This window comes from Gopherus flavomarginatus, chromosome 5 (assembly GCF_025201925.1).
Source record: "Gopherus flavomarginatus isolate rGopFla2 chromosome 5, rGopFla2.mat.asm, whole genome shotgun sequence".
Lineage (NCBI taxonomy): Eukaryota > Metazoa > Chordata > Testudines > Testudinidae > Gopherus > Gopherus flavomarginatus.
Genome location: NC_066621.1, coordinates 144,436,874 through 144,461,541, shown reverse-complemented (window position 1 = coordinate 144,461,541; position 24,668 = coordinate 144,436,874). Strand labels below are relative to the sequence as shown.

The following is a 24,668-nucleotide window of genomic DNA, read 5'->3' as shown; positions in this document are numbered from 1 at the left end:
TGAACTCCCTGGGGGGAGAATTGTATATCCCCTGCTTTGTTTTACCCACATTCTGGCATGTATTTCATGTTCTAGCAATCTAATATGATGACCCAGCACATATTGTTCATTTTAAGAACACTTTCACTGCAGATTTGACAAAACGCAAAGAAAGCACAAATGTGAGATTTCTAAAGATAGCTGTTGTACTCGACCCAAGCTTTAAGAATCTGAAGTGCCTTCCAAAATCTGAGAGGGACGAGGTGTGGAGCATGCTTTCAGAAGTCTTAAAAGAGCAACACTCTGATGCAGAAACTACGGAACCTGAACCACCAAAAAAAGAAAATCAACTTTCTGCTGGTGGCATCTGACTCAGATAATGAAAATGAACATGTCAGTTCACGCTGCTTTGGATTGTTATCAAGCAGAACCAGTCATTGGGATGGATGCATGTCTCCTGAAATGGTGGTTGAGCATGAAGGGACATATGAATCTTGAGTGCATCTGGCACATAAATATCTTGTGATGCTGGCTATAACAATGCCATGAGAAAGCTCGTTCTCACTTTCAGGTGACATAGTAAACAAGAAGCAGGCAGCATTATGTCCTGCAAATGTAAACAACTTCTTTGTCTGAGCGATTCGCTGAACAAGAAATAGGACTGAGTGGACTTGTAGGCTCTAAAGTTTTACATTGTTTTATTTTGAATGCAGTTATTTTTTGTACATAATTCTACATTTGTAAAATCAATCTTCATGATAAAGAGATTGCATTACAGTACTTGTATTAGGTGAATTGAAAATACTATTTCTTTTTTTACAGTGAAAACACTTGTAATCAAAAATAAATATGAAGTAAGCACTGTACACTCTGTATTCTGTGTTGTAATTGAAATCAATGTATTTGAAAATGTAGAAAACACCCAAAATATTTAAATAAATGGTATTCTGTTATTAACAGCGCAATTAATTATTAATGAGAAAACAAAAAATGAGTATAACTGGAAGACTATAGAGAGTTCTAACTTTTTCCCCATAAATTCAGTAAAAAGTAACCAAACTGTGAAATATTCACCCATTATTCTTTGAGTAGTGTACCTGTGGGTGCTCCGTGTTTGGATATGCTTGTGCCCATGAGCTCTTGATTGGAGATTCTCGTCAGCAGTGTCCATGGGTCCGTGCCTGTGTCCTGGATGTCCATGTGCCCTGACACAAGGGTAGATAAAGAGGGGTGGACCCACCGCCACTCTAGTTCCTTCTCAACTGCCTGGGGCTTGCGATGGAGCATCACAGTGTCCGCTTTTGGTAGCCACGTGGCTGTCTACTCCTCTTGCTTACATTTTATTTTTTCTTAGTATTTTCTTTATTTGTCTTTATTTGCAGTTAATTTAGCATATTCAGCACTTTGGGGGGGCATGCCCCCCCTTCTTTTCTCACCCACTTTTGCCTTCTTGGACCTCAGCCAGGGCTTTGTCAAGCCCGACCCTTAAAAACCTCTAAGGAAGGAGATTCCACCACCTCCTTAAGTAACCCATTCCAGTGCTTCACCACCCTCCCAGTGAAAAAGTTTTTCCTAATATCCAATCTAAACCTCCCCCACTGCAACTTGAGACCATTAGTCCTTGTTCTATCATCTGGTACCACTGAGAACAGTCTAGATCCATCCTCTTTTGAACCCCCTTTCAGGTAGTTGATCCCTAGCCTTGAGTATGGGCTATTCCCAAGACCTCAGACTCCAAATCCTGTCAAACATGCCACATTCCTACCAAATGTAAGATCTTCTCAGGATTTAAGAGCAGACCTGGGAAATTGAGGAAGGACAGAATTAAACCCCTGTACACTGGAGTGGCCCTCTGCCTTCGATTCTTTGATAAGCAAAGATTCTGAGGGCCTTATGGGACTGTCAAAACCTTCAAAGAGGAAAAGACCTGACTTCCTAGAATGGGGCCTTGGCTACGCTGGCGCTTTACAGCGCTGCAACTTCCTTGCTCAGGGGTGTGAAAAAACACCCCCATGAGCGCAGCAAGTTACAGCGCTGCAAGCGCCAGTGTAAACAGTGTCCTAGCGCCCAGCGCTGCAAGCTAATCCCCACAGGGAGGTGGAGTACCTGCAGTGCTGGGAGAGCTCTCTCCCAGCATTGGTGCCGCGGCCACACTCGCACTTCAAAGCGCTGCCGCGGGAGCCGCGGGAGCGCTCCCGCGGCAGCGCTTTGAAGTTTCGAGTGTAGCCAAGCCCTGGGACAAGAAAAGGGGAAGGTCACCCCTGCAGTCTGGATCTCAGGCAACCTCATGTCCTGGTAAGGATGTTGCTGATGCTCCTGTTCTTTCCGGTACCAACTGCGGGACCGACCAAGAAGTTGCACACTGAGAAATCCTACAGAGTGGTGCTGTCTTTATGCTTCGAAAGCACTGAGTCCGGTGCCAGAGACTAGAATCAAGCCAAGATCTCTCTACAGTTCAGAGTAGCCAATTACCAAGCTTTTATGGCAAAGTATGACTTCACAAACTACTCTAGATTTACATATTTTATTGATCACCTGCCTCAGGATTAGAGGGAGCAATTTCAGGCCATTATTACAGATGTCAGACAGTTGCCAAAGCATCTCTTCAACCATTGCTCGATGTCATCAACAAGGCCACATACTCTGTGGCTACAGATGGGATTTGTCTTTTTCTTGCTGGATGATTGACACCTGAAAGGACATTCATTCCTCAAGATTCAAACAGCAACCATGAAAGCCCTGAGTCGCCACTTAACATGGAAAAGTCTGCCCTCTCACCCATTTAATATAGACACTTCATCAAGGCCACTCTGGACTCCTTTACTACCAGAACCTATTTACCCAGGGACAGTTTGTCACCACATCTGACCTTCTTATAAAAATATAATAGAGCCCACAAACCACGGCAAATGCTTGCCTACAACTTCTGGGTCACATGGCATCCTGTACATTTGTGACACCCAATGCAAGACTACATTCTCTGTGTCTCTAAGCCTAGTTCAAAACAGTCTGCATCCCCAACACAGTCTATCCAAATGGGTTTCTGTACCCCAGTGGGCCTCAGAGTCTCTCATTGGACTTTCATGATCGAGAAGGACCTGGAGTGGTGGTGTGTTCTCCTCTCTCCCCCACCCCCTCCCCCAAATTACCCTCATGTCAGAACATGAAGGCGCAGACCTGCAGACACTGCTGTTGAAAACCTTCAAGCAAGAGCACACAGATGTGTGTGCATCCTGATGTGGAGCACCGATGGGGGGGGGGGCACATCTTGAAGAATCCCAGTTACTGTACAAGTTAAGTAACCTATCCTTTTTTTCCTTTCAGTGGTAAATTTGTCCAACTCCAATATTACCCACATTTTGTTAAATTTTATCTTTGGAGGAAATTTTTTACCCAGTGATCAGCTATAGAGCATCTAGGTGCAGCTAATTAATTAGATATTAGGTACTAGTTTCAAAAGTTCGCTTTTCAGTAGTGAAAAATAGTTGTGATACAATTCGTAATCTTCAAAATGGAATTGATGATATTTCCCTAATTTACAGGTTGTTATGAGAATAAATTAATTGTGAGATGCCTGTATGCTATAATGATGGGGATATATCAGTACTAACGTCACTTTGCTGTCTGGTCAATGGGCATATTCTTTAATACACTTTATAATTCATGATTTAAGTGTTAATTTTTATTAAGAGTAGTAATAAGCATAGTAAATTGCAGTTGGAAGTAAATTTAATTTTGACCAATTGTTTAAGTGAAGATATTTTGTTGTAAAATTCATGCTTTGAAATGTTTACTCAAGTCACACACATCAGCTAAAATGACAGCGTTATTTACTTTGACAAGTTAAATGTGACAGCTGAATGTTTTCAGGGAGCTATAATTACAACTGTATTTATCACGAATCTATAAAACTTGATTGATGTTTTTGAAATAAGAGCACATTATATGGTATTTAGCGAAGGCAAATAAAAAAATCCCTTTGAATAAATGTTTCTATAGCCAAAGGTTTTTTTGTTCCTTTCAAGAATTAGAATCTTGAAATATCATTAAATGGAAGTTGTCTGAATTAATAAGTACTTGCTTCACGTGCTTAAATATCTCTCTTCTCATATGAAGTGCACTTTTATTTATTTTTAATTATTACTGTTTCTGTGCTGTATTGTATTAAGAACTGTTATCGCTTTGTGTAGATGGGAATGGAACTAGTTGTAGGTGCTAATAGACAATGTTAAAACATCACCCATACTGCTGAGTACTTTTCCCTGAAAATTCTTAAACCAAACTACAAATTTTAGTCAAAGTTATTAAAAAATAATACTGGTATTTCAGAGCCTCCTGGTTGTGCCTTACTATTTGATTTATCCTTACAATTTGTTAAATTGCTGCTGATGGGTGGATTTGCTCCTGGATTATCCCAGTGTCTGTGGCAAAAAATGTGCCTTGGTGGGGCTGAATCATGACAATGTGCTCTCAACTCTGTCACTGCTGTTGGTGTTATACAGTCATAAAAGTGGGCCGTGTGGTTTGGGGAGATGATGTGGTTAAGGCACCTGGGGGAGATGCCCGTTCAGTGTAATCCATGGCAGCATTCTACCTATGGAGCCACTGCTATAGGTTATAGTTGTCCTCCTTCCCTGGGAGTTTAATCCTAATCCTCTGTAGCACAACTGCCTCTGACAGTGCAGGCTGGGTCAATTTACCCTCTTCTCTGGGACTGGGGTGAATTGAGCCCTACTTATTAGCCTTTGGGCCAATAATCTGCCAATGCTATTTATCAGAACAGTAGTTTCAGCAGGAGGCTCACAGATATGTGACATTAATGGGTATTAAGTAATTCAGCTTCTCATCTTGCAGAATTGTTCACCTGATCATAAAAAGAAACCCCATTTGCAAGGTAAAAGCAACAAAACATAATGGTGACACAACAGATCCTGTCATTCCATTTATAACAAGAGATCTTAATTACTTTCAACTTGTATGTTTTGGTTTAAAACCATTTTCTTTTTCTTTTGGGAGAGCTGCAGTAAATCATTTCACAAGGCCTTGCAGCTTTGTAATTTGAGGCACACAATTCAAATATACATCTCATCCTAATTGTTGAAACAAAATGTATTCAATATTTATAAATGCACTGAAAATTCTATCTGTTTCATCGCCAGTCTAATTGGAATAATATCGATTTATATATTACTTCATAGGTTCAAAGCACTGTACAAATATGAACTAGTCAGTCACGTTTTTATTTCTCTGTATCAGTTTTGATGATACATATGAATTGGCTTTTAGATTCCATTAATATTTGTATTAGTTTATCCCTTACATTTATATCTTTATATAATGCACCTGTCTCCACTATCACCTGTTTTCCTTCAGTCAATATTCTCCCTCTTGTTTAGCCATTTATTCACCTGTTGCATATTGCTAAATGCTAACTTGTAATCTCTCTGGAGCAGTGACACAGTGTTTGTCCAGTATCTAGTACAGCAGGGCCCTGATCCCTGTTTGAAGATCTGAGGCGTTTCTTCAATAGAAATAAATACATCTTATTTTTAAACACTTGTAAATAAAAATGAAATACTTGTTAAGGTTTTTTAATAAATTGTCATTTTTTACACATGGAATTTCTAAGAAAGGATTAATTTTTAAAATACAGTTCACAATAGAACCTACTGAACTTCAGTACAGTAGTGAAACGTCACTTAGAGGGTAGTGGAATGTTAGACCAGAATTGTTTCAAAGCATTTGCAGTGTATGAATTTTAATTTCAGTTAGAGAGAACCTCTCTGCTTACAGCAAAATTATTCTATTGACCAAAAAAACCACCCAAACCCCAAGCCATCATTACCAAAAGATTCCGCTGTTATGGATCTGAATGAAATCATTGCAAGAAAAATTTGATAAACTGGCCCTTATGCTTACACCAGGGGTCCCCAACCCGGTGCCTGCGGGTGCCATGGCACCCGCGGGGGCATCTAAACGCGCCTGCGTCCTGGCCAGCGATCAAATATCCGCCGAAATGCCGCCGAAATTGCTTGACTTTCTTCATCTGAGTAGTTCCCTTAATGTAAGGTTAGGATGTATTTCTTTTCTTTTCATGTAAATCATATAACATACTCAAAGGGCAACCATTAAATTTCATATGCCTATTTTAAATTTCCAATATTAACAAAGCAATCTGTGTAATAAGGTTCCAGGATTGTCACTCTGAAGTCTGGAATGTCTGAGTCAGCGTGAAGTGATGGAAACAACTGCAAGCATGGCTGAGAGCTCTTTCTGTTTAGAATGTCACCAGGTTCAATCATCATTGGGGTTTACAGTCTGTTTAATTTTTAAGTTCTGAGACACTTTAATTTTATGAAATACACTTGTGTGGTGGCATGGCTTTCAGCTACTAGTGTTTTATAAAGTACTGGAAACATTTAAGTTCTTGAAGTAACAAATTCCTTTTTTAAAAAAAGTTTGTTGTCGCCTTTAAATTGAAATTCCAAGAATCCAAAGGATAACTTGTGAAGTCAATGGGATTACCACATAAATTAAATTAAGCACCAGCGTAAGTGTTTGCAGGGCTTTAAAGTTTGATTAACAACTGCATAAGTGTTAGGGCTTTACCTCGGTATAAGCACATGTACAGGCATACACCTTTTCAAGGTGCTAATTTTTTAATACTTACTAATGATATATTCACAAATATATATTTAAAAATATGCTCTTATCATAGTCTCAAGCCTGTGAAATATTAGACAGCTATCTTCTTTAAACTAATATACTATATTTTATTATTATAACATAAGTAGTAGTGTGTAAAGTTTCTCTGATATATCTGTATTCAGTGCCTCTACAAAGTGGGGTTTATGTATATTGATGCATATGTTGTGTGTGCATTTAAAAAAAAAAGATAATGTAAAAATAGACTGATTTATTTAGCAAACACCTTGTAATCATGTCTGTCCAATGTATTGTATCACCTCTGTGCCAACATGAAGTCTGAACCTGCCTCATGCTAATGAATACAATACTATGGGTCAACAATTCCAAAGAAAGCTCAGACAATAAATGATGGGGAACATATATAAATATTCTGAGACTTTACTAAAAGGCAAATCGATTGACTATGGGTACGTCTACAGTACGAAATTAATTCGAACTTATTCTATTCAAATTTTCGGAAGCGATTTTGTTCATTTGGTGTTGTGTGTGTCCCCACTAAAGCACGTGAATTCAGCGGAGTGCGTCCACAGTACTGAGGCTAGCATCGAACGTCAGAGCGGTGCACTGTGGAAAGCTATTCAGCAGTCCCCGTCGCCCATTGGAATTGTGGGTTAAGCTCCCAGTGCATGATGGGGCAAAAACATTCTCATGGGTGTTTCTGGGTGTGTGCTGTCACTTACTCCTCCCTCCGTGAAAGCTATGGCAGCCACCATACTGCCAGCAGACGGTGCAGTATGGTGCACTCCCTCTCTCTTGGTACTGTGAATCCACCTCGCATGTCCTCTTGTCTTTCTAGCTACTTTTTTATCTAACCATTTCCTGCATTTTTGGCTACTGTGAACCGAGCCGCGCAGCTTCCACTGCAAACTCTGCTCTCCCACTTTTGCATCACTAGCTAATTTTTCCATGTTGTCTGTCCTGGGCTCGCGTGCAAGCTACAGAAGGCAACAATTCTCCGCCGTATTTCGGCCATCGTGAACTGAGCTGCACAGCTTCCGCTGCAAACTCTGCATTCCCCACACACTGGTGGGACCGCATAGGATTGCAGGTCTGGGATGATTCCCAGTGTCTGCGAAACTTTCATATGCGTAGGGCCACTTTCATGGAACTTTGCTGTTCCCTGCGCAAAGACACCAAAATGAGAGCAGCCCTCACAGTTGAGAAGCAAGTGGCCATAGCACTGTGGAAGGTTGCAAAGCCTGACAGCTACCGGTCAGTTGGGAATCAGTTTGGAGTGGGCAGATCTGCTGTAGGGGCTGCTGTGCCGCAAGTAGCCAACACAGTCATTGACCAGCTGCTATCAAGGATAGTGACCTTGGAAAATGTGGAGACCATTGTGGATGGCTTTAGTGCTCTGGGGTTCCCTAACTGCGGCGGGGCAATAGACAGAACGCATATCCCTATCTTGGTCCCGGCACACCGGGGCGGCCAGTACATAAAGCACAAGGGGTACTTTTCCATGGTGCTGCAAGCACTGGTGGATCACAAGGGACGTTTCACCGACATCAACGTGTGATGGCCTGGAAAGGTGCATGACGCTCGCATCTTCAGGAACTCTGGTCTGTTTGGATAGCTGCAGGAAGGGACTTACTTCCTAGACCAGAAAATTACTGTTGGGGATGTTGAAATGCCTATAGTTATCGTCAGGGACCCAGCCTACCCCTTAATGTCATGGCTCATGAAGCCATACACAGCCAGCCTGGACAGTAGTAAGGAGCAGTTCAGCTATAGGCTGAGCAAGTGCAGAATGGTGGTAGAATGTGCATTTGGCCATTTAAAGGCACACTGGCGCACATTACTTGGACGTTAGAAAGCGTGCTGGCGCAGTTTACTGACTCGGTTAGATCTCAGCACAACCAATATTCCAATTGTAATTGCTGCTTGTTGTGTGCTCCACAATATCTGTGAGTAAGGGGGAGACGTTTATGGTGGGATGGGAGGTTGAGGCAACTTGCCTGGCAGCCAATTTCGCACAACCAGACAACAGGGATAGCTCCCGGAGGCCAATAATGTTGAATTGCTTCCACAATACCTTTAACCCGGGATTGCGATCTTGATTTAAGTGCTACTCCACTTGCCGAGATGGAGTACAGAAATCGGATTAAAGAGCCCTTTAAATTGAAAAAAAAACGGTTTGGTTGTGTGGACAGAATCTTTTTTTTTCCAAATTAACTCAGTTAATTCCCGAATAACAGACTAGTGTAGACCAGGCCTAACTCTTTAGGTTCTACAGATAGCAGCCTTCTCAAGTCAATCTGTTGCTCAAAATGTTAGTAAAGATATTTCAACTTACAATTAATGTTATATAGATGTGAAAAAATATTTCGAATTTTGAATTAACCATGTTACATTTTTCTTTGTAAAAAAAGATCATACAAATAGTAATTAAGCATCCCTGTTTACCATAAAAAACAGGAGTACTTGTGCCACCTTAGAGACTAACAAATTTATTTGAGCATAAGCTTTCGTGGGCTGCAGCCCACTTCATCTGATGCATGTAGTGGAAAATACAATAGGGAGACACACACACACACACACACACACACCCACCCACCCACCCACCCACCCACCCACCAATGGGTGATACCTTACACACTATAAGGAGAGTGTTCAGTTAAGGTGAGTTATTATCAGCAGGAGAGAAAAAGAACTGTTTGTAGAGATAATGAAAATGGCCCATTTCCAGCAATTGATAAGGAGATGTAAGGAACTGGGGGGGGAGGGTCTGGGAGAGGGGAGAAAATATGCATGGGGAAATAGTTATACTTTGTGATCCATAAACCTGGAAATCCTGGACGCCCCATCATCTCAGGCATTGGCACTCTGACAGCAGGATTGTCTGGCTATGTAGACTTCCTCCTCAGGCCCTACACTACCAGCACTCCTAGCTATCTTCGAGACACCACTGACTTCCTGAGGAAACTACAATCCATTAGTGATCTTCCTGAAAATACCATCCTAGCCACTATGGATGTAGAAGCCCTCTACACCAACATTCCACACAAAGATGGACTACAAGCCGTCAGGAACAGTATCCCTGATAATGTCACGGCAAACCTGGTGGCTGAACTTTGTAACTTTGTCCTCACCTATAACTATTTCACATTTGGGGACAAATGTGTACTTTCAAGTCAGCAGCACTGCTATGGGTACCCGCATGGCCCCACAGGATGCCAACATTTTTATGGCTGACTTAGAACAACACTTCTTCAGCTCTCGTCCTCCAACGCACCTGCTCTATTTGTGCTACATTGATGACCTCTTCGATCATCTGGACCCATGGAAAAGAAGCCCTTGAGGAATTCCATCACGATTTCAACAATTTCCACCCAACAGTCAGCCTCAGCCTGGACCAGTCCACACAAGAGATGCACTTCCTGGACACAAGAGTACTAATAAACGATGGCCACATAAACATCACCCTATACCGGAAACCTACTGACCGCTGTACTTACCTACATGCCTCCGACTTTCATCTAGACCACACCACTGTCTACAGCCAAGCTCTACGATAGTGTCGCATTTGCTCCAACCCCTCAGACAGAGACAAACACCTACAAGATCTCTATTAAGCATTCTTAAAACTACAATACCCACCTGCTGAAGTGAAGAAACAGATTGACAGAGCCAGAAGAGTACCCAGAAGTCACCTACTACAGGACAGGCCCAACAGAGAAAGTAACAGAACGCCACTAGCCATCACCTTCAGCCCCCAACTAAAACCTCTCCAGCGCATCATCAAGGATCTACAACCAATCCTGAAGGACGATCCATCACTCTCACAGATCTTGGGAGACAGGTCAGTCCTTGCTTACAGACAGCCCTCAAACCTGAAGCAAAATACTCACCAGCAACCACACAACAAAAACACTAACCCAAGAAGCTATCCTTGCAACAAAGCCCGTTGCCAACTCTGTCCACATATCTATTCAGGGGATACCATCATAGGATCTAATCACATCAGCCATGCCATCAGGGGCTCGTTCACCTGCACATCTACTAATGTGATATATGCCATCATGTGCCAGCAATGCCCCTCTGCCATGTACATTGGCCAAACTGGACAGTCTCTACGTAAAAGAATAAATGGACACAAATCAGATGTCAAGAATTATAACAACATTCAAAAACTAGTTGGAGAACACTTCAGTCTCCCTGGCCACTCGATTACAGACCTAAAAGTTGCAATATTACAACAAAAAAACTTCGAAAACAGACTCCAATGCGAGACTGCTGAATTGGAATTAATTTGCAAATTGAACACCATCAAATTAGGCTTGAATAAAGACTGGGAGTGGATGGGCCATTACACAAAGTAAAGCTATTCCCCATGCTTATTCCCTCCTCCCCCCTCCCATCCCACCCCAGTTCCTTACATCTCCTTGTCAATTGCTGGAAATGGGCCATTTTCATTACCACTACAAACAGTTCTTTTTCTCTCCTGCTGATAATAGCTCACCTTAACTGAACACTCTCCTTACAGTGTGTATGGTAACACCCATTGTTCCATGTTCTCTGTGTGTATATATATCTTCCTGTTGTATTTTCCACTACATGCATCCGATGAAGTGGGCTGTAGCCCATGAAAGCTTATGTTCAAATAAATTTGTTAGTCATTAAGGTGCCAAAAGTACTCCTGTTCTTTTTGCGGATACAGACTAACAGGACTGCTAGTCTGAAACCTGTTTACCCTGTAACTTACAATGCACTGCAGTTTTCCTTTGGTATCTGATATAACATTCTGAACTCTGATTCCTATGTAACTTGTCCTCCTTTTGTTTGGTAAGCACTAAAATACCATTTAAAATATTTAAAAAAAGACCATTAGTAATAGACAACATAAAAGAAAATGTTAAAAGTACATATCCTGTGTATGCCTCTTTAAAATTTCCCTCCTGAACCACAAGGCTTTGTCCTTCTTTGGAAAGCTCCACCCTTACTGCTCCAATGTGCCCTTCTTCCACACTGTTCACTCTCCAGAATTGGAGTCAGGCTTTTGCGTATGCGTAGGCAGTCCATCAGTTGGTGCCTGTATTAGTTACTGGAAGTGTCTAAAACACTTTTCTTCTCCTCTTCAGTCCTTGCTGGCAGCTTCAACTGATTAGCCCCCCCCCTCCCCGCCTCCCTTTCTGGGGAATAAATGAGAGGAGTTTCATGGCCTTTCCTACCCTCTACACTCTATCCCTCTCAGATTTTACATTTCCTGGAACTCTCAAAAGTGTTTGTAGTCTGTACTTTAAAAGCCCTTGACAATTTGGTTTTCAGTGAGTGAGCAGAATAACTGAATTGCTAAGTCAGCAGTGCTTGGGCATCTCCATCCTTCCTAGCTGTAGGTAGGGCTAAGAAATCCCCTGTGGAAGGTGTGCATGGGTGAAAAAATGTCAGTACCCATAGCTGCATGATGGCTGCCCTAGTTTCTTTCAAACTTGCCTTGTTTCTTAGACTCCAGTAAGATCCACAAACCAATCCAAGTCTCAATAATATTCCACTGTTGTTGAGCTGTGTGCACAATGTTTCTGAACTGAACACACACGAAAAGTATATTTTTGTACATATATGGACTGAACAAGAACAGTGGAACAGACTTTGCGGTATCTTTTCCGGGAGGCGGGGGGGGGGCAGGGGAGGAGTGTATATGGGGGATGCCTGTTGGCACAGACCAAACTCTGGAGAATGTTGGCTCCAAAGGAATTTGTTTTGAGAGAGTTTGTCAGAAACCCTTAAAAGCAGGAGGGGAGAGGGTTATATTGGAAGTTGTATTTCAGCCTTAACTCTAGTGGTTGCTACTGCTTCTGCTATAAATAGAAAATAATTGTCTGCCAAATTTCAGTTTTTAATGCCTTTTTTGACTTGGTGTCAAGCCAAATATCTTAATTTGTACATCTACTTGTTTTCCCTTTACACGTAGCTTAAAACTGGCCACTCTCATTTCATTATTCTTTAGATAAAAAGTACAAAATGAAAATGAGATATAGTTTTATGTAGGTTTCAGAGTAGCAGCCGTGTTAGTCTGTATCTGCAAAAAGAACGGGAGTACTTGTGGCACCTTTGAGACTAACAAATTTATTTGAGCATAAGCTTTCGTGGGCTACTGAAGCTTTCTGTAGTTAGTCTCAAAGGTGCCACAAGTACTCCTGTTCTTTTTGCGGATACAGACTAACACGGCTGCTACTCTGAAACCTACATAAAACTATGGTGCCACAACTACTCCTGTTCTGTTCTTTTTATAGTTTTATGTAGAATTTCATCGAGGAAATAAATTTTATGATGACAGAATTTCATACACCCTTGAAATTAACATGCAACAGTTAAGGTTGCATCAGATTTTCTTAACTGCAAAACTAATGTCATGTGTTTAGCAATTTGTCATCTTGATGGCATATTTCAAACACTGACAAATTTGGTGAAAGGCTGATATCTTGTACATAATTTAAATAATGTATAATGGCTAGATATTTCAGACAGGTAGTTAAGGAAAGTAGTTATTTATTTATGTATAGCTAAAAAGTAGTGTATGTGCACATGCATATGTGTGTAATATATAATATCTCCCTCGCTCTCATACTACACATTCTATGAGGACCTGATGCTGCAAGTTCCATATAGGTGCAGGGTGCACCCATGTGGAACTGCTTGCAAGATTGAGGCCTCAGGCAGTAGCCAAATTTGGGGCAGGAACCAGGTGTATCTGTGTTTTGCACAGTACTTCGTTCGGTAGGGGGTCTGGTCCTGATTGTGGCGTCTGGATGCGAATACAATAAGTATTTAGTATATGAATTTATGAACACTGTTCAGGCTGTGATAGAAAGGGTCATGTAGAAGTGTTACCTACAAGAGGACAGTTGACCCTGTGGTTAAGGCACTGGACTAAGACTTGGGAGGTATGGGATCAGTTTCCGTGCTGCCTATCTGTGGTCTTGGGCAAGGCATTTAATCTCTCTCTACCTCAGTTCCTATCTGTCAAATGGGGGTAATAATGCTTCCTTTTTACTACCATTTGCCTCTTTCCTACTTAGATTGTTAGCTCTTTGGCACAGGGACTCTCTCTTATTCTTTGTACAATGCCTAGAACAGAGGTGGGCAAACTACGGCCCGTGGGCCACATCCAGCCCACGGGACCCACCTGCCCGGCTCCTGAGCTCCTGGCCCAGGAGGGCCTTTCCCCTTGCAGTTCTCCCTCCCCCGCAGCCTCAGCTTGCTCCACCACTGGTGCAATGTTCTGGGTGGCAGGGCTGTGAGCTCCTGGGGTAGCATAGCTGCAAAGCCTGGCCTGACCCAGTGCTCCGTGCTGCACAGTGGTGGTGATGTGGCTGGCTCCAGCCGGGCAGCGCGGCTGTAGCATCACCAGCCACCGTTGCTTCAGGCAGCATGGCAAGGGGAAGGTGGGGCTGGATAGAGGGCTGGGGAGTTCGGGATAATGCTGGGGGTGTAGATAGGGGTCAGGGTGGACAGAGGGCAGGGAACAGGGGAGTTGAATGGGGGCAGGGTGCAGGGGGGGCAATCAGGAATGAGGGGGGGTTGGATGGGGTGGCGGGGGGCAGTCTGGACAGGGAGAAAGGGTGGTTGGATGGGGCAGGGATTCCAGGGGGGCCGTCAGGAATGAGAGGAGGGGTTGGATGTGGTGATGGGGGGCAGTCAGGGCTTGTCAGGGGACAGGGAGTGGGGATGTATGTGTGTTTGGGGCAGGAGCCCCGGGGGGGCTGTCAGGAGCCCCATGGAGCCCCCGTGTAAAGGGCATGTTCTGTCAATAATAATAATAATAGTAATAAAAAAATCATTCCAGTGGAACTCTCCCACCAGCTCTACACTTCATTGCTCTGTCTCATTTTATCCATGTGCAGAATGGATGTAGTAGTACTTCGCCACCAAATATTGAGATTGATGGATGAAAATGCAACAGATTGGTCCTACTTAATTTTCTTTTCTTTTGAAAGATTTCAGAGAAATTCTATATTCTTAACACAGTAACTTTTCAAATGCAACCACTGAACAAGTGCTAAGTATATTACTGTATATATTTACAAGTATTCATATGTCATGTATAGAGTGCACAAATGACTGCTTTTCTCCATTGCAGTTTGTGAAGATGGGTTGTTTCAAAACCGTTGAAATTATATTATTTGTAGATCTGCTTTGTCTAAATTAATGGTAATGTTAATACACTAAGAATAATTTTAAACTTATTCCTATGCAGTAATGATAAATACAAATTTTAATTTGGAAATTTGGTGATTTTTTTGTTCGTTAGGATTGATTACCCTGATTTAAGTCAGCCAGAAAGTAGACATTTATTTCTCCATGTGGTTTTTCCAATTTATCACCTAGAGTGATTGTGCTGTTTCAGTCCAGAGCAATGTTCCCTCAAATTTTTTACATCTATGTGCGGAATGAATTTTGTTATGTGCACTAATATGGAGGTGATGTGTGGTGGGGGTGGGGCTGAGGGGTTTGGAGTGTGGGAGGGAGCTCGGCTGTGGCAGAGGGATGGGGGTGTGGGCGGGATGAGGGCTCTGGTTGGGGATGTGGGCCCTGGGGTGGGTTTGGGGATGAGGGATTTGGGGTGCAGGAGGGGGCTGGAAGTTAGGGCTTGGGGGGGGTGAAGGCTCCAGCTAGGGGTGAAGACTCTGGGGTGGGGCCAGGGATTAAGGGTTCAGGGTGCAGGAGGGTGCTCAGGACTGGGACAGAGGGTTGAGGTGTGTGGGGTGTGGGCTCTGGGGTGGGGCTGGGAATGAGGGGCTTGGGGTGCAGGCTGTCCCAGGGCTGCGGTGGGGAGAGAGGATTCCCCCCAGCCCTCTCTTGTCACAGCAGCCCGTGGCCAGGGAAGAGGTGTCTCTCCCCGCTGGGGCAGTTCCGGAGCTGGGGCTGGGGGAGAGGAGCCTCTCCCCACCTGTGACCCTTGATAGCCTGCTGCACAGCCACACAGTGTAGGGGGAACTTAGGTCCAGAGTCTCTCCTTGACAAAAAACTTACTGTGCCTCAGTTTCACTATCTGTAGAATGGGAATAATTATATTTATCTTCTTTGAAAAGTGCCGTATAAAAGCTGGGTATTATGATTATGATTATTTATTATTTTATTTATTTTATAATCTATTTACTTGTTTGGGCTGCAGTCTCTCAGGATGACATGCTTATTCTTTAATTTAGCAGTTTGTCAACTTTTGTAAAACTTTTGTAAAACTGCTTGTTTAAAAATGAATGATCTACAATATTGCATTGTGTATTTTAATTTTATGTGTATATGTTAGGCTTACAGAATTTGAAGATACACCAACAAGTCAGCTAACGATAGATGAATTTATGAAGATTGACTTGGAAGAGGAGTGTGATCCTCCTTCATTTACTGCTGGTCAAAGAAAATTAAAGATACAGGAGGTGAATTCTATCAATACTTTGTATATGAAGCTGGTTATGGTTCTGTCTCTGTTTTTATCTTTGGACTTGATAGTGTGCCATGCCATGACTGACCAATTTAGCCTTAGCTATTGCTGCTTCTACCATCGTATTCTCATGAGGAGGGTGGGAGGCATAGGTGGTGGTGTCCACAAACAAAATTTTATTTTTTTTCTGTACTGGCTGGGAGATAGCCACACATTAAAATCAGCCACATGTTAAAAGGTGCAGTGAGATTTCTTCCACGCCATTTTCACTAACTCCTCCGGAGAATCGGACTCATTCAAATTCCTGTCAATAGTAGCCGTAAAAGTCTCCTGTTGAGGGCCCAAAATCATATCTGCAGTCTTAGCCAACCATTGCAAGAACGAGGAGAAGGGCAAAGTCACTGCTTAGCCCAGTGCAAATCCAGGGAAGTTGGTGATCAAGTAGCATGGCAACAGCTGTACTCCTGTTCTTAGTAAAAGTACTTATTTTTGCATGGCATTTACTGCTGAGCAACTGATTTTTATGTGGTGGATTCAGAGTTCAGTACCCCAGGACCAGTCTTCATTCCCATTGGGAAGACGATGCTGTGCCCATTGGGTGCCAGATCTCCATTCTGAGCATGATTCTCTCTTAACTACCTTTTTGTAGTTGCTTCCTGTCTACCTGCTCTGCATGAGTCTTTCCACTATGCTCGCCACCTCATACTAGTGGCAAGACCCTTTTTCCTTATGAAATTGGGGCCTCTCATATGACCAGCTAAGCTGATTTTGTTGCATGTGAACCTTGAGGTGTTGCCTGATATTTTTGCTCCTCTCCTATGTGCTACATTCACTCTTCTCTCCTACTTAGTAAAGGTCACAGCTGGAAAAGTAGTTGCTTGTTAATTGGATCAAAAAAATCTTGCAAATGTTGTTCTTGCTGGAGACAACCTTGGTTAGGAAATGTGGCATTGCTTAAAATGTTGTGTCTAACTTGTTGTTATACAAAAATAAATACTGGTGTTATCACTGATCAGGTTGCATAGCATTTGTTTTGTGATACAGCATGCAGTACTTGAAAGACTGGTTTTATATGTGGCTTAATTCATTTGAGGAACACTGGCTTGACAATTATTTTATATGAAAATATTCTGTAACAGTCCTAAATGTGGTTTCAAGTTATTTGTTGTTGAAAGTGAACATCCTTAATATTGGTCATGTTATGATGTCCTCTGAAGACTTTACTCAAAAACCTAGTAGAGATTGTGGGTCATATTTTTAGACCTCAGTCTTCACTTATGTTCTTGCCCATGCACATCTGTTGTTTCCTGCAATAGCTTCTGCATGCAGTGGTGGTAGGTTCTAATTTCTGCAGCCATGTGAGCTTTGTGTGTGCAGATTCTGTTGCTTCTGTGCACTCTTGTTAGCATTGAAATAGTGTGCATGTTCAGGGGAGGGATGTGTTTTCTCACATGTGGAGACCAAGAGAAGGTCCCTAAAAGTCTGTCAACTAAAAGTCTGTCAACAGATAAACGTTGCCACGAATATAGAGCATGGCTTTTTGAGAAATAGCCAGTTTGTAATCCTAAGTATCAGATTGTTTTTATTAGTATAGTTCCATAGAGGAGTGTGTTATGTGTCCGTTCTAGATGATTTTAAAAAATATCAATTATATATGGAGACGCTAGAATACAGTTGACAGCTAATGTTAATAAGGTCGACAGTTGAAAGCTAGTGCTCCAAAGTTTTGAAATCATTGGGATTTTTTGGTTTTCATTTATTTTTAATTTATAACGTTTGAATGAAATAAATTTATAATCTGAACACTACATTCTTCAAAGTTCTTGAGTACTCACAGCTCCCCTTTATGCTGTGCGTGTTGTGTATCTCTGAGAATCACCCAAAACAGGTTTTGCCCTCTATTATAAAATATTTTAGTATTTGTTGCCACCATCAAGATAGGGCATACATGTAACTAGGTAATTTGCAATAAACAAGAAAGAAGGTCAGATTGTCTTCACTTATGTGAGTGTAGACAATGAAATTACTTCACGTTTACGCAGGTCTGAGTTAGTTGCAATGGGGCCTGCTTCTTCTTAGCACATCTTTTTGCCTGATGTTGAATTTGTGACTTAGTCTGTTGGAGTGAAATTAATATACTGTTACAAACACAGGATTATTACTTAACCACAGAATCAGTTAGTATAAAATACTATGTTTAGTGTTAAAATACAGTTTGTACAAAACATGACAGCATCCTGTTTTAAGATGCGATGTTCTGGACCACACTGTTAGAATTCGGAAGTATTTTCATAAGAGAAACAAGCTGGACTGTGAGGGAGGAGCCTCTGTTTAAACACAGGTATCTGAAATACTAGTTCGAGAAATAATCGAATGATTGTTAGCATTGGATTATTTCTCGTAGGCTGGATTTTTTTGGTCTACCATATTCATTTTGAGCTGCTTGTGGCTGCAGATTCCCCCAGGAGAATTCCGCTTGTGTAGGGGAAATCTCTTCCAATGCAACTGAGCTCGCCTGTTCCTGATCTTCTGCTAGCGTTAACTCCATTATGGACTTTACGGTGGCGATGGAAGTTAGAGTAGGCACCCAACTTCTCCAGCTTCTGCTGGGGCTGGGTGGCCAAGAATCAGGGAGCTGCAACTGCAGCTGCTATTCTCCACTATGTCTGAGGGGACAGAGGGTAGAGTTGGGACTTCATTTTAGGTGAGCTGGTGTGAAAGTTCCCCTCTGTCAGGCTGAGTATTGGTTTAATCAGTACTTTATTTCAAACAGTATTTTGATACTCGTCTTTTGTCTCTCTGGTCTGTCCTAGATTACGAACTCTTTAGGGGAAGAAATGTACATTACCATCTTTCTATAGTACCATGTGTATTTAAGTCTCTAAATAGAGGAACCGATATTAAAAAATATTTAATCATAGCATATTCATATTTCATTCTGTTACTCATTTTTTCTTTTCAGCTTGAGAAAGCGCTGTCAAAAAAACTTGAAGATTTTGAAGGTACAAGTCCCATTCAATACACTATATCACTTGGTTACACCAAATAACATTCATGATTTCTGAGCTTTATTTTTATTTAATTGCCACAGGTGAAATATCAATTTACCAAGATGAAATAGAGAATGAATTAGAAAATAGTAGGCCAAAGGCAAAAGGAGTATTTGCCAATTTGACTAAAGATGGTAAGTCTATAAAAGACCATGAATATTTTAGAAGTGGCAATGGGTGTCAAATCCTACTCACGTTATTTTATTTGATCTTTTATTATGCTATGTACGACTCCATTTCTTTGTTGTGTATTATTTATATATATGCAACTACATACATTATGCAGTGAAATGTTGAGTGCAACAAAACATTTAAGTCTTGACTTACACTGGAATTCTCTGAGGAATGGAATGCATAGTGCCAGCCCACAAAATACCATGCTTCAAATATCAGGCACCAACTTGAGTAGTACTTGAATTCGCCAAAATTGTATACATTTTTTAAAAATACAACTATTGTAATGGCATGAAGGGCTGTAACAAATTACTCCCAAGTGCATTTTAGCAGAGGTGGTGTTAGTACTTCAGATTGTTCCTGGTTAACATAAAATTTAATCACAAACCAGTGAGCATGTACCTTTGTGCCCCTCTGTTCCCACACTGAAGGTATTCACAGTACTATTTATAGGTTGAATATTAGCCTTAATTATCATTACAAGTATTTAGCTCATATTACTAGAACTACTTACCTGCAGTATTTTGATAACACAATACAAGCAATTTTCAATTATTACTATTTTCAAAAGACAGATTTTAAAAGCTAAGGCAATGTTTTAAAGCCCATCTGGAAATTCTATATATTTATACAATGTACTGAAATACTCTGTTCTTTTGCAGATTGTTCTCTAATGGTTTTTATTCTTTTAAGTGAGCTGCTTTTCATTTATTTAGTTTCTATAACAGATGATATGAAGTTATTTGTTCCCCCCCCAATTACAGAATCTATAGAAGATAATACGGATAGTGTATTTGGAGAGGAGGAGTCAGAAGATGAAGAACTGGGAGCAGCTGCTAATCATTTAAACAAGGACTTTTATAATAAACTTCTAGATAAAGATAGGTTAAAGAAAAATGAAGGGAGAGAATGCAAAAATGGAAATGAAACTCCTATATGGCCACCTGCACTAGAATCTCTGCTTGGCCCACTCCCTACTGCTGCCAGCCTTGGGATAACAGAGACTATACAAGAGTGTGTATCCACTAAGGATCGAGACCACAGTAAGTACAAGATTAATGTAAGCTGAAATTTACAATAGAAAAGTCAGACATATGAAAACTGTTGTGGTTTCACTGTTTAGTTTCCAGTTACCTGCATGGTTGCTGACATAGCAATTCTGTGAAATGTAAATGTTATAGGAGTGTAGAGACATAGGAATTGACCATCTTGATCAGACCAGTGGTTCAGCTGGTCAAATATTTTGTATTTGACACTGGCCAGTACCAGAAGTTGCTCAGAAAGGTTCAGGATTTATATCCTTTAAACTTAGTCAAATAGATTTGCCTTGTTATGATAGTTGATATGGATATTTCAAACATTGCAGTCATTATGTTGTTTTACTTGATACTGCAAATTAGCAATGTGTAACAAGTGGATTTTTTTCTTTATAAGTATAATTGGAAATGAAAATCTTAAGTACTCGTGTTCCAGGTAACTTTTTTTTAGTTCAAAAGGGATGCAACATTTTTCAGGAAATACTTTGTTGGAGTCGGACAAAGAGGCTGTCTCTTTTTGCTCTTAGTCAAGAGTCAGTCTATTATATTTAATTCATTCTTCAGTGGTTTGTAAAGTTGCAGATGTTCAAGATACTTGACATGCAAAATAGTGTATGCTTTTTTCTCCCTTGATATGAGTTTTTGTTAATACCTTGTGTCAAGGATTTTTCCCCACTTTGAACTTTTAGCGTCCAAAAAGTGGGGACCTGCATGATCACTTTTAAGCTTAATTACCAGCTTAAATTTGGTACGCTGCCACCAGCCAAAAATATAGTGTTTAGCACACTTCCTGTTCCCCCAAACCCCTTGGATCTGAACATAAGGAGAAATTAGCCTTCCCTTCCCTTCTTTTTCCCCGCAGACTTTCCCCTCTCTGGGTTGCCTTGGGAAGCTATACAGATCCAAACTCCTTGGATCTTAAAACAAAGAGGAATTAAGCATTCCCTTCCTTTTCCCCCCACCAATCCCTGGTGAGTTTAAACTCAATCCCTTGGATTCCAAAACAAGGGAAAATCAATCAGGTTCTTAAAAAGAAAGCTTTTAATTTCAGAAAGAAAAAAGTAAAAATTATCTCTGTAAAATTAGGATGGAAAATGCTTACAGGGTTTTCAGATTCATATATACTAGAGGGACTCCTTCCCTCCCCCCCAGCCTGAGATTCAAAGTTACAGCAAACAGAGGTAAAAATCCTTCCAGCAAAAGACACATTTACAAGTTAAGAAAACAAAACATAAGACTAATCTGCCTTGTCTGGCTATACTTACAATTTTGAAACATGAAAGACTGATTCAGAAAGATTGGAAACGTCTGGGTGTATGTTTGGTCCCTCTTAGCCCCAAGAGCGAACAAAACAAACAGCACAAACAAAGACTTCCCTCCACCGAGATTTGAAAGTATCTTGTCTCCCTATTGGTCCTCTGGTCAGGTGTCAGCCAGGTTCACTGAGCTTCTTAACCCTTTACAGGTAAAAGAGACATTAACCCTTAACCATCTGTTTATGACACCTTGTTTGGCATATTCAGTTCCTTTTTCTCTGATTCCTGAAACCTTTTTATAGCATGACTCTCAAATGGACAGCATTAGCTGCATTGTTCAATTGAAAATTTCATTTTTACATGAGTCACAGAAGGCTTCTTCACACAGCCAATGACTCAAGGAGGTGTGTTTGCCTTTTAATATGTAAGCTGAAACTCTGTGGAGCCTTTTTTCCCCTTCATGAATCTCAGATCCGAACATATTTGGTGAGAACCTCATTCTTTTCTATATTACAGTACATTTTCTGTTCCATAAAGCTTATCTGTCTTTGAATGTGTTTAGTCAGCAGATTCAATGAGAAGATCCAACTAAATGGACTGTGTCTTTATTTAGCTCTTATAACAATTTGTGATGCTACCCTACTCCATTTCTAGACTGAAGGACCACACAAAATCAACCTCATGTTACTGCTCATGTCACAGAACTGCAGCTGATCAGTAGCATTATTTATTTTCCTATATTATGAACAAGCTAAATGATGTAGAAAAAATTGATTGTTTAATTAAAATTAATGGTGAGAGGAATAGATGGCTCGCACTATTGGGGTATGCATCATTTCACCTCAGAATCAATGGTTCAGCTGTAACAGAGGTCAGTAGTAGCTGAAAATTGTTGCTGTCTGATGGTTGTTCAATGACCTCTGAAAAACAAGTTGGTGGTTCCAGTCCGGTTCCCAGTGAACACATCTGTGTAATGAAAACCTCAGTTGGCACTGTCATTGGCCATTTTAATGAAGGGTCCAAGGACTGAATGAATTTAAAGATGGAACTAATCTGTCACTCCCAGATATGTTCCTCCAAGTCGGGCTTGAGATTTGTGGGCAAAGAAATGTATGGCAACTTAGTCTGTGACTGCCTGTATTGTACCAGTTCTGTGGAAAAATAGTCTTTGGTCTTGGTGGCTGCCAGATTCATTTAATTTTTACAAATGATCAGCTGGGTTTTTATTTTAAAAAATCTCTCTCTGGAAATAAAATAAATATTTTTATTTTAAAAAAATATCCCTCTTAGAAAATCCCAACTCCATTGTGATGGGAATTCAAATTTCTTTTATGTTGTATACCCAGAATGAACTAAAAGATTAAATTTAGCAGTGGGTTACTGTTTTGGTTATAGCCTTTAGTCCTTCCCAGAGCTGATTCTTTTGGATTGCAGGTGCCATATGTAAATTTCTAGCTTCCTGCAAAGGATATCTCCCCTCCTCCTCGCCCCAATTACCTTCTTCAAAAATCTCTGGTGTAAGTCCCCTTTTACTTGGCTTTTGCATATGATATGTCAACTTATGATTGTGTCTGTTTCAGCTGTTTGAGGAAATCTCTCACCTAGCATTATCACTGATGCAACAGCCGTAGAAGACACCTCAGAAACTGCTATTATAGACCAGACTTAAATGTAATGCTTAGCTATTGAAGGACATTTAGGGTTATTCCCCAACCTGCAGTTGTCAATGCAATATGTGTTTGAATTTTTTGTGGAAAGCACAGTATTTGAGTGAATTTGCATCACAAAGAGAGCACACTAGGGTACTGTATTAATGCGGTTATGAGGCAGTATAAGGTTCAGTAGAAGCAATACATTAGATTGTATTGTCTCTAAAAATACTTTAATTAGGAGGGATGTTTCAGTTGGGTTTCTTTTTGAGTGTTTACAGTTGCTTCTATCTTGGCTTTTATTTTTTTTTTTACTATACAAGGGATTAATCATAGAATCCTACCCAAGGCTGATTCTTTTGCTTTGGATCTGGCAATTTTAATTATCTTAAAAGTTTCTTAGGAAACCAGATTCTCTTTGTTGAATATCTTATCATTAGCAATGAAGTACATGCTCCTGCGTACTAAATGAAAACATGAATTTACCCAGGATGAGGCTTTGTGTATACCCTGTTTGTATATTTTAGTGAAACATTTATAATTTGTAAAAGGAAGAGGATACTATATTCTGTGAATGCTGATCATGCTGTTCTATACCGTAAAGACGAGTTTACTGCAGAACTCATGAGCACTGAACTCCTGAGTGAATTGTGTTGTATCATAGTTACGCAACAGATGCTGGAAATGGAGAAGATCTAGTAGGTCAGCCAGTACATTTCTCTCCCAAAGCAGGATTTTCACTTGCAACATATTTTCTAGACTTTTGTTCATTCTAGTTTTACATGTCCCAAATAATAGAGCTTCCACTATTCTCTGGGAGATTGTTAAAGTCAAATACCAAATACTTTATTCTGAAAGCATTTTTTCTGGTATTCTATAAAATTGTATAAAATTTCTCTTTGTAATTTATTTTCCATTCCTCTTATTTACACCCCTTTGTACCACCCTGAATAACTCATCATCTTCCTTAGTATTTACAGCCTTCATACATTTGTAGGCTATTATCCTGTCCTCCCGTTGTTGTCATTTAGCACAAGTTGTGCTTGTTTCAAAATATATTGGCCAAGATGGAAAGTGAGAAAGGATGGAAACTAACTGAGGTAGAGGGAAAATGCAGGGCTTAAGTTGTATGCCGAATTCATACAAATTATCTTTGGTATGCTAGTTGGTATATAGCAAATTCATGTGCAGTCATTGTAGGGTTACATTAGCAAACAGTGTAGTATGAGCAGGTAGTAACATGCAGCTATACCTCCTCATAAAAGTAAACATCTCTTATAATCAAAAATAACTTTTGCAAGTACCATCTTGTGCCTACCCTAGTGAAGTAACTGTAAAGTACAGATTAAAAAATCCATGGCAAAATATTTGTATTACTGACAACCAATTGTTTGCTCATTTACATATATTTCTCTTGTATTTGTGCCTTCATTTGT

General features: G+C 40.6%; 1 protein-coding gene across 2 annotated transcripts in view; it reads left to right on the top strand.

Moving 5' to 3' along the window:
- BRF1 (BRF1 RNA polymerase III transcription initiation factor subunit) overlaps positions 1-24,668 on the top strand; it is a 268,924-nt gene that overhangs the window by 121,536 nt on the left and 122,720 nt on the right. For both annotated transcript variants that reach the window (XM_050952602.1, XM_050952603.1), the window contains 4 exons: positions 15,935-16,061; positions 19,029-19,068; positions 19,158-19,250; positions 20,055-20,333. In XM_050952602.1, the coding sequence (XP_050808559.1) occupies positions 15,935-16,061; positions 19,029-19,068; positions 19,158-19,250; positions 20,055-20,333 (539 nt within the window). The remainder of the gene's footprint in view (positions 1-15,934; positions 16,062-19,028; positions 19,069-19,157; positions 19,251-20,054; positions 20,334-24,668) is intronic.